General features: G+C 45.9%; 1 protein-coding gene across 1 annotated transcript; it reads right to left on the bottom strand.

Annotated features, from left to right (window-relative positions):
* Window positions 1-2335: 2335 nt before the first annotated feature.
* Terf2ip (TERF2 interacting protein) lies at window positions 2336-9425 on the bottom strand. The gene is made up of 3 exons (NM_001013143.1): window positions 8715-9425; window positions 6064-6188; window positions 2336-3640 (listed from the first exon to the last, which is right to left on the bottom strand). Exons 1-3 carry the CDS (start codon window positions 9373-9375, stop codon window positions 3245-3247), a joined length of 1182 nt encoding a protein of 393 aa, NP_001013161.1. The 5' UTR covers window positions 9376-9425; the 3' UTR covers window positions 2336-3244.
* Window positions 9426-9439: the final 14 nt, after the last annotated feature.

Here is a 9439-nt window from a genome sequence, read left to right as displayed (position 1 = left end):
TACACCTCCTACTTTCTTTATAGCTTACTTCTGGTAGAATCTGGCGTAAGTGAAATGCTTAACCTTAGCCCTCTTCTGAGGGTGTTTTAGGCATAGGAAATGCCTCAGTAATGTAATTCTCACTACGGTAGTGACTTAGATGGGAATCCGAGGGTTTATATTGTATGTTTTGTTTAAAATGTGTACTCTTTTGATAGGTAAAAATGGTTAAAAATCACTGTTTTAGATATGTCCTTTATTATGTTCAGACCTTTGAAAGATGCCATCTACTGGTTTTACAGAGCTGGAATCCTAGTTTTGTCAGATATCATGCAGAGATCTGATTTCTCATTCCCTAAGTCTTAAAAGACCTATAAACCAGAACACAAAGCCGTTTACAACTTACTATATATTATATATCATGACAGCTTAATCTGGATTGTCAACTTAATTGCCTCTAGAATCAACTAAGAGACATGCCTCTGGTTTGGTTTGTGAGATCACTTCCGGGAAGAATTAACCAAAGAGAAAAGGCCCTCAGAGTGGATAACATCTTCCCCTGTAGTGGTCCAGGATATACATAGGTTTCAGGAGAAGGCAAGCAGTGCCGTTTCATTTGCCTGCCTTAGTTTCATTCATGCTGGTGAATGCATCTATGCCGTTGTTGCTGTCGCTGCTGCCATTAGAACCCAGCTTATTCAGCCTTCCAAAGTGGACTGAAGACGGCTCTCCAAGGAGTCCTATGGGCCTTCAGCTTCAGATTAAGACTGCTGAGACACCCAGGTTTATGGGTTGAGCAACCACAGGGTGGGTTCTGGGTACTGTTGGAGTATCCAGCCCTTGTTGTGTAAGTCAGTCTACTAAACGGCCTTGTATGATACATATTCATGTATTGGTTCTATTCCTCTGGAAACCCCTGATTAAAGCAGGCATAGCTGTGGCTTTCTGCTTGTGTCCTTCCTTCCTCTAGGAGTGAGTTTTTACTCTCCCAGTAATAGGTGCCCCTAACCCCACAGTCTGTCTTGTGCCGATGTCCACCACTGCCTCTTCTCTTAGTTTGCCAGTGTTGCCTAAACGCACTGCAGATGAGGTGCATTAAACAACAGAACTAGGCTGGGCAGTGATGGCACCACCTTTGATCGCAGCACTTGGGAGGCCAAGACGGGTGGATCCCCAAGTGCCAGGCTGCCATAATTTACAGAGGGAGTTCTAGGACAACCAGGGCTACCCAGAGAAACTCTTTCTCAAAAACAAAAACATCTGAAAAAGAAACCCCAACAACAGAAATTGTTTCTCGGTTCAGGAGGCTACAAGTCCAGGATCAAGCTGTGAAAAGGTTTGGTTCCTTTCTTTCAACTGTCAGATGCCCTCTAGCTTTGTCTCTTAGGATACTCTGGTGTTTGTCTGTTTGTTTGTTTTTCTTTTTTATAAAGGACAGCATTTAATTGGGGCTGGTTTACAGGTTCAGAGACTCAGTTCATTATCATTAAGGCAGGAACATGGCAGCATCCAGGCAGGCATGGTGCAGGAGGAGTTAAGAGTTCTACATCTTCATCTAAAGGAAGCCAGGAACAGACACTCTGATTTGTTTTTTAAGGACAGACGTTAGATTGGAATAGGGCCTACCTTGATGACTTCATTTTACATTGGTTACCACCTTAAATACACTGTACAGGGATGTCTGAAGTCCTAAAGCATTTTCTTTCTCTCTTTTTAAAAAAATATTTATTATATATGAGTACACTGTAGCAGTCTTCAGACACACCAGAAGAGGGCATCAGATCCCATTACAGATGGTTGTGAGCCACCATGTGGTTGCTGGGAGTTGAACTCAGGTCCTCTGGAAGAGCAGTCAGTGCTCTTAACCACTGAGTCATCTCTCCAACCCAAGCGTTTTCAACATATGAATTGGTAGGGGGCTGGTGACATGGTGGCTCACAACCATCTGTAAAGAGATCCGATGCCCTCTTCTGGTGTATCTGAAGACAGCTACAGTGTACTTATATATAGTAAATGAATAAATCTTTTTTTTTTTTTTAAAGCAAACTGAGCAAGCCAGTAAGCAGCACCACCCCCACATGGTCTCTGCATCAGCTCCTGCTTCCTGACCTGCTTGAGTTCCAGTCCTGACGTCCTTTGGTGATGAACAGCAGTGTGGAAGTGTGAGCTGAATAAACCCTTTCCTCCCCAACCTGCTTCTTAGATGGTCATGGTGTTTGTGCAGGATAGAAACCCTGACTGACATTTCTCTTCCCTTTTGCTCCGTCCACAGGAGGATCTTCTCATGGTTTATTAATTCTAAAATGAAAGTCTATCTAAACTGTTCCTATATAAAGAAAACACTTATTGACAAGACTCAAACACAAAATTATATTTATTTTCAATGACAAAAACAACACAACAAAGTGGACCAATCAACTAAATTTTAAGTCTACATAATTTTCAGCAGAAAACTTACGTTCCATAAAATTTACAAACATATCACAATTAAGAGTCTCCAACCTACCTTGTCTGAGGATAGCGACAAGGGTGAAACACAGAATCACAAACTTACAGCACAGAGCTTTAAGATCTGTGCGTGTGTCTATAACTTGATTTTCTCTTTGATTCCTGACTGTGAAGTCTGTATATGACATCTTTTATGTTGGAAAGGGTGGAAGCTCCCCCAGGCCTAGGGCTTCGTGTACACAGAGTGGATGGTAAGTAACCAAATACATGCTATAGAGACTTGATTCAAAACTCAAACAGCAAGAGCCACGGAAGGAGAGGAGATTTCAAAGACTGTTAGCAAGATGCCTGTGGGATAATTCAACACCATCGAAACAGAGCCCAGAGCTCCCTGGGGAATGGGATAGTTTGGGACAGTCCATGTATAAGCTCTACAATTAAATCTTACTTCTAGACTTTTGGTTTGGGACCCTCCACCTAAAGCAATTTCTGCCAGAAGACAGAAGGTTATTCACTCACCAATCAAGTTTCCTTTCATTTCTAATCTTGACTTTGTCACTTGGCTGCTGTCTCCTGTACAATGGGAGCCACATTCCAACCAAGGCTCACTACTACACAGACCAACCTCTCTGGCTTAGATTTGCCTATCATAAACATGGGATACTGGCCACCGACAGCTCTAATCCAGTTTCTTTTGTTTTATCCTGCTACATTATACTGCTTGGCTACAAAACCTGGGGTTCACAGAGCGGCAGCACCCGTCAGCTTCAATGGTCACAAGATGCTTACATGGTCACCTGTCTTGGTTATCTTGTCCTTATTTCTTTCGAAATTCGATCCTCCGAGCAACATTCTGAGCTCCATATTTTTTGACCAGTGCATTTCTAGTGTCATCATCGTCCTTTTGCAAATCTAAGTCATCTTGTCGGCACCAAATTGGGAAACCATCAGGTCTCCGTCCAGACTCTAAGAAAGAGGAAGTGGCCTCCAGTTCACCACTGTTTTTCAGCAAGGCCTGTGTAACTGTTGAGAGATCCAAGTTAAACTTTTCCATTAGCTGCCGGATGATCTTAATGGCAGTTCCCACTTCTTGTGTAGAAACTTTTGGTTCCTCTTCCTCCTCGTCTGGCTGTGTTTCTGAATCTTCCTCAGGTGTGGGTGGATCACCATCACACATGGTTATGTGTATTTCAAAGTCAGGGCTCTCATCCACCTAGAAAGAACAAGGAGAGAAACCAGCTCCTAATTATTAAGCCTTGAACTCTTGCACACCTTATCTCCCAGCTATCACTCCCTGGCTCTTTGCAAGGGCGCCCGTCAGTTCCTCTCATTTCACTCATCTGACGTGTGTACGTATATGCATGCAGATAGTATGTGGGAGGGAGGAAGTGTTTTGTGCACATCTACACATATATATTTGACTGATTAAAATACAGAATATATGTATGTGAGAGAGAGAACATGGGTAACTTGTATGACATTAGATCACTTGCTAAATGCCTGACTTCACTTGCAGATGTGAAGTTCATAAAAACAGGAACCAGGTGTGCTGTGCTCATCACCGAAGCCTGGGAACTAAGTCCTCAATACTGCTGCTGTATGAGGCTATTAGGGTTTCCAAGCTGTACGACATTTAGGCATACCACAAAGTCTGTATATGAGAGCTGTTTCTAAGAACTACTGAGTTTGACAGTTGATGGGAAATGTACAAATTATCAAATAACAAAACATACAAACTACGAAAAACAATGATCCTTTAGTTCTGAAGGTCAGTGATAGTCACTCACTCACTATTTATACAAACTTAATGTTCTTCTTTTATACTAAATACCAGATGGATGTGGTGACATGTCCCTGCCATCCCAGCATTCCTGGCTAAAAGATCACCCATAAATTCAGGGCAGTGTGGGCTGTACAGTGACATGACGTGTCACACAGCCCAGCTGGCTTCGTATTTGCTTTGTAGCAAAGAATGATCTTTAACTTTTTCCCCTTTATGAATTAATTTTTAAAAAATGTCTTAGAATTATTATTTTATGTGTATGAGTATTTTGCCTGCACGGTTTTTTTGTTTGTTTGTTTGATTGTTTTCTTTTTTTCGGAGCTGGGGACCGAACCCAGGGCCTTGCGCTTGCTAGGCAAGTGCTCTACCGCTGAGCTAAATCCCCAACCCCTTGCCTGCACGTTTTGTATGTGCACCATGTGCATGTCTGATGCCCACAAAAAAGCAGAAGAGGGCAATCTTCTGCCTGAAACTGCAGACACAGATGTTTATAAGCTGCTTTGTGGGTGCTGGGAATCAAACCGGGTCCTCTGCAAGAGCAACAAGGGCTCTAACCCTCTAGGAAAATTTGCCAGTCCTCACCTTTAACTTCTGAGTCCCTCCTTTTGACTCCCAGGTGCCGTAATTATGGGCATGCACCACCACATTCATGGGGGTAGTTTTTTGTTTTGTTTTGTTTTAATTTTAGACAAAGTAGCTCAGGGTAGCTTCAGAGATAATATAGCCAAGGATAACCCTGAACTCCTGCTCCTCCTGCCTTCATCTCTTAAATGCTGGGGTCACAGACAAATACCACCAGGACAGGCTGAACCAGTATCTTTACAAAAGACACTGGAAGGGAAATAAGACAGGAGGGAGCAAAAAAATGAATCATAACCTCTTCTTTTTTTTCCTGCTCTGTTATTTTCCAAGACAGGATCTCACTATGTAGCTCTGGCTGTCCTAGGACTCACAGAGATCTACCTGCCTCTGCCTCCCTCCCAAACATAATGCCATTAGGTTTGGTTCTGTAACTACTTTCTTTTGTGTTAAATCAAGGCCAACAAGATAGCTAGGCAGGTAAAATCACCCACCCGTCAGCAGGCCTGACACTTGAGTTTAATCTCCAGGATACACATGTTAGAAAAAGAGGACAGACTTATTATCCAATAAATAAAATTGTAATAAAAATTTTAAATGTTTTTTAAAGAGTTAATTCCCAAGATCTTTAGTCTTGGAGAAGACACATACATACAATTTGGATTAAAAAGGTCATCGTCATTATTTTGCAGCAACTGGCCTTCTCAACAGCTATTTCGTGGGACTCCAACATCATAGTTAAGGACAAACTGAATTTAAAAGAACAAGAATATTCCCAAAGTTCTAAGCACACAGCGACTTTAAAGGTTAGATTTACTTCCTGAGAAGTATAAGCACATTCTACAAAAACCAAATAAACCATTCTTTGAAAGCACAGGCTGAGATCCGAGCGTTCAGGGCAGGGTGCTTTAAACTGTTAAAGTAGAACTGTCCCAGGGCACGTGTCTTTAATCCCAGCACTCAGAAAGTGGAGGCAGGCAGATCTGTCAGTTCAAGGGCAGCCTGATCTACAGATCAAATCCCAAGCCACCATTGGCTACGCAGTGAGACCGCTCAAAGCAAAGCAAAGGAAAAAAGATGGTGTGATTATTTTTCTCCCTCAGCCCCTTACACTATCCTGCCAAATACTAAAGTATTGTAAGGACTGAAGCCAGATCACATCTTCTCTCCTCTGCTGTCATGTACATTCCTGTTCTTGGGTGGATGGAATCACAGTTTAAAAGCAAATGAGAATGGAGGCGAGGGGAGGAAATGAGTAAACAGAGTCAAGATACCACGGCTTCCCCCAACTCCGGAGTAGCTTCCTCAAATAGCTTGTTGTCTGCCTCTCCATTCTCCTTGGTCTCCCCCTTCACACACTCCTCTTCAGGCAAGTCTGGCGTCCTCTTGTTCTGTGGCTCTATAAAAGAAAAGAGCAGATCAATGAGGCTCATTGCACAGACCATCTGTATCAGTTCTCTGTGTGCAGGTTTGTTTCTTTTAGGACATTCCTGCTTATTATTCAGAAGTGTACAGAGTATAAGATATGCATACTCCATAATTCTCACACTTGTTTCCAAAAATAACCTACAACCCCAGCACTCAGGTGCAGGGAGGTTTTGAGTTAAGAGGCTACTCTGGGGCTCTGAGTGAGTTCTAGGCCAAATGGGGCCTAGATGAGGACTCGATGATTTAAGTACAGTGGAGGTTTATGGTAGACATGAGAGAGAGAGTAGCCAGAGGCATCTTAAGGGTCCACAATAAACTCACCAAGAGATGGGGAAGAGGGAGGGATTGAGGGAGGGGAGGGGAGGAGGGAGAGGTGAGGAGTAAAGAGAGTACCCAGGAACCTGGAGCACAAGAGACTGGCATAACCAAAATGGTTGGGTTATAAAGGAATCAGAGACGCTGCGGGAAGGGAGGCTGACTATAGGGGATACAGACCGGAGTAGTCAGCCAGGATGACTCTGTAACAGGTAAGGAGAACCTGGCAGCTAGCATCTGTTAAAATAGGAACCTAAGGGGCTGCTGAAATAGAGAAATACATTTTACTTCTCCAGACAAACCTCCACCCCCAACAGAGGGAGAAAGCATGTCTTTTTAACAGAAAGGCCTGCCATTTAAGCTGTCAATACTGGTTACAGAAAAAGGTAGATATCTTAGCCAGGCATGGTGTCTCAACTAGGTAATTCCAGCACTCTAGAGACTGACGTAGAGGATTGTCTAGACTTGGGAGGCCAGCCTGGCTGTCTCAAAAACAAACTTACAACATGACTTAAATAAAAAAGCAGGACCTTGGGCTGGAGAGATGGCTCAGAGGTTAAGAGCACTGACTGCTCCTCCAGAGGTCCTGAGTTCAATTCCCGGCAAGCACATGGTGGCTCACAACCATCTGTAATGGGACCCGATGCCCTCTTCTGGTGCGTCTGAAGATGGAGGTATACTCACATATAAAAAATAAATCTTAAAAAACAAAAACCCTTTGTACTGTATACTAACCATAGCCAGATCTCAACCTCAAGTGCTCAGAATTCACCTCACCTAAGGAAGATCACAAAGTAACCTTCCTTTCTATATGGAAGTACATTCAATTAAAGCAAAATACAGAAACCAAAATATAGGCAACTTCTATAACCAGGATAACCAGGATTTTTTTTTTCCTCTCAAAGAAGAGGAGGAGAGGAGGAAGGAGAAGGAAGGAAGGCAAGAAGAAAGGAAGGAAGGAAGAAAGGAAGGCAGGAGAGAGGGAGAGGGAAAAAGGAGAAGAAGAGAGGGTGGGAGGGGAAAAATAGAAACAGGTTACCCTGTTACCTCCTGGAGGAAAACTAGGTAACTGGTGGGTGAAAAGCTCTCAGGGAGAACTTTCCCTCGGGATGGAGACCCTCCAACTCCAAAGACCAGACCGAGACACCACAGGATGCAATCAGCAAGAGGATTTGGTTTATTGTCGGGATACACAGGCACAGGCACCTGCGGGCGCTTCAGTCTCTCGGGGGACTGGCGCGCCCCACGGAACCAAGGATGGGCTTTTATAGGATTTTGGGGAGCAGAAGCAAGCATACAGAAGCAGATGCATGGTTACAGGGATATAATTGGTGGATTCTAATGTGGCAAGGGTTCAGCCCGGGGGCAAGTTTCCTAGCTACCTTCCCGAAACATAAGGACTGACTCGGCCCCCCAAGGGTTCAGCCCGGGGGCAAGTTTCCTAGCTACCTTTCTGGAACATAGCGGCTGACTCGGCCCCCCAAGGGTTCAGCCCGGGGGCAAGTTTCCTAGCTACCTTCTTGGAACATAACGGCTGACTCGGCCCCCCCCACCAGGGTGTGGGACCTCTCCCAGGGCTTTTCTCATTGTCAGGTGCTCAACTGCAGTCGTCCTGTTGCCAGGCCTTCAACCAAACACATCTTGCTTGGCAGCCGCTGTGTACTCAGTGTTCTAACCTTTCTCTGAACCAGTCATCTTAAGTACAGCCTTGTAAAATGGCGTTACTGCTGCTAAGCTGGGGTCTTTCAGTGGGTAGTAAGTAGAAAGTTTTCGTATATACAGTACTGTGTTCCTTTTGAACACAGAGCAGTTCTTGTAAACTAGTTACTGTCCTGTAGTCCCAGCACTCCGGAGGCTGAGGCAGGAAGAACATTTCAGACTAGTTAGGGGACAGCCTGGGCGGCACAGCGAGAGACCTCAAGTTACCCACCCTCCCAAACCCAAACCCATCAACGAACAACGACCAGTCAATAGGAAGGAAAAGTTAATGAAAAGACAAATTAAAACCTGAGAGCAAGGGATAAGAGGAACCGGTGCACTTTCACTTCGGACCTCAGCAGAGGAGAGGGGCTGAGCTATGCCACCAACGAAGCCAAAAAGGCTGCTGATGGTCAGGCAGCCCCGCCCCCTCCCCCTCTCGGACCCTCCCCCGCCCTCCCAGCCCCGAAGGTGCAAGCCTCACCCCCGCTATCCGCAGCCTCCGGGTCCTGCTCCGCCTTCCGTTTGAGCTTCTGGGAGGACGGGCTGACCGGAGCGTTCCCGAGCAGGTACTTGTGCTCCTGGCCCTGCAGGTGCTTGAGGTAGCGGTCCTTGAGCGACTGCCAGGAGTGCTGCGTGAGCGAGCTCTTCTCCATCGCTTTCCACAAGGCATTGCCTGTGACTGAGCTGGGCGAACGGGCATTTTCCTTTACGTAGGTTAGGATGGCCACATCGTCTGCGTCAGTGTAGGCAATGCGCCCGGTCAGGGGCTGAGGCTCGGGTTCCGTGGAGCCCTCCGCAGAAGCCCCGGGCTTAGGGTCGGACGCCTGCTCCGTCAGGCCCAGCCGATAGGCCTCCAGTTCCAGCTTCTCGTTGCGCTCCACGCAGTCTAGGATGTACTGCGTGGAGATGAAGTCGCCCGAAGCCTCGGCCAGCGCCTCCCCGGGCTGGGCTAGCAGCACCGCCCCGGGCTTCTGCACCCGACACAAGATGCCGCCGCCGTGCAGGATGAGCGTTGACAGCCGGCGCTTGGCCGAGCTGGGCCGCACGTAAAACGACATGGCGCTGCCGTCTTCTCTCACAAACAGAGTGGAGGAGTGGGTGGGCCCATTGGGATCTTTACCCAGATCCATTACCTCCGCCATACCTGTCGCTCCGCTGCCCAAGAAAAGCAAAGGGACAACACTGAGAAGACTGATTCCGCCGGAG

Source organism: Rattus norvegicus, chromosome 19 (assembly GCF_036323735.1).
Source record: "Rattus norvegicus strain BN/NHsdMcwi chromosome 19, GRCr8, whole genome shotgun sequence".
NCBI lineage: Eukaryota > Metazoa > Chordata > Mammalia > Rodentia > Muridae > Rattus > Rattus norvegicus.
The sequence above is the reverse complement of the archived record's forward strand: the minus strand, read 5'-3'. Positions and strand labels throughout refer to the sequence as shown.

What these genes read in the sequence shown, in the direction of transcription:
- Terf2ip (NM_001013143.1), bottom strand. Translation starts at nt 9,375, where the DNA reads ATGGCGGAGGTAATGGATCTGGGTAAAGATCCCAATGGGCCCACCCAC. An exon ending in GGAGGCTGCGGATAGCGGGG is followed by an intron (nt 6,189 to 8,714) that starts GTGAGGCTTGCA and finishes TTTCTTTTATAG; the next exon opens with AGCCACAGAACAAGAGGACG. An exon ending in CGGAGTTGGGGGAAGCCGTG is followed by an intron (nt 3,641 to 6,063) that starts GTATCTTGACTC and finishes TGTTCTTTCTAG; the next exon opens with GTGGATGAGAGCCCTGACTT.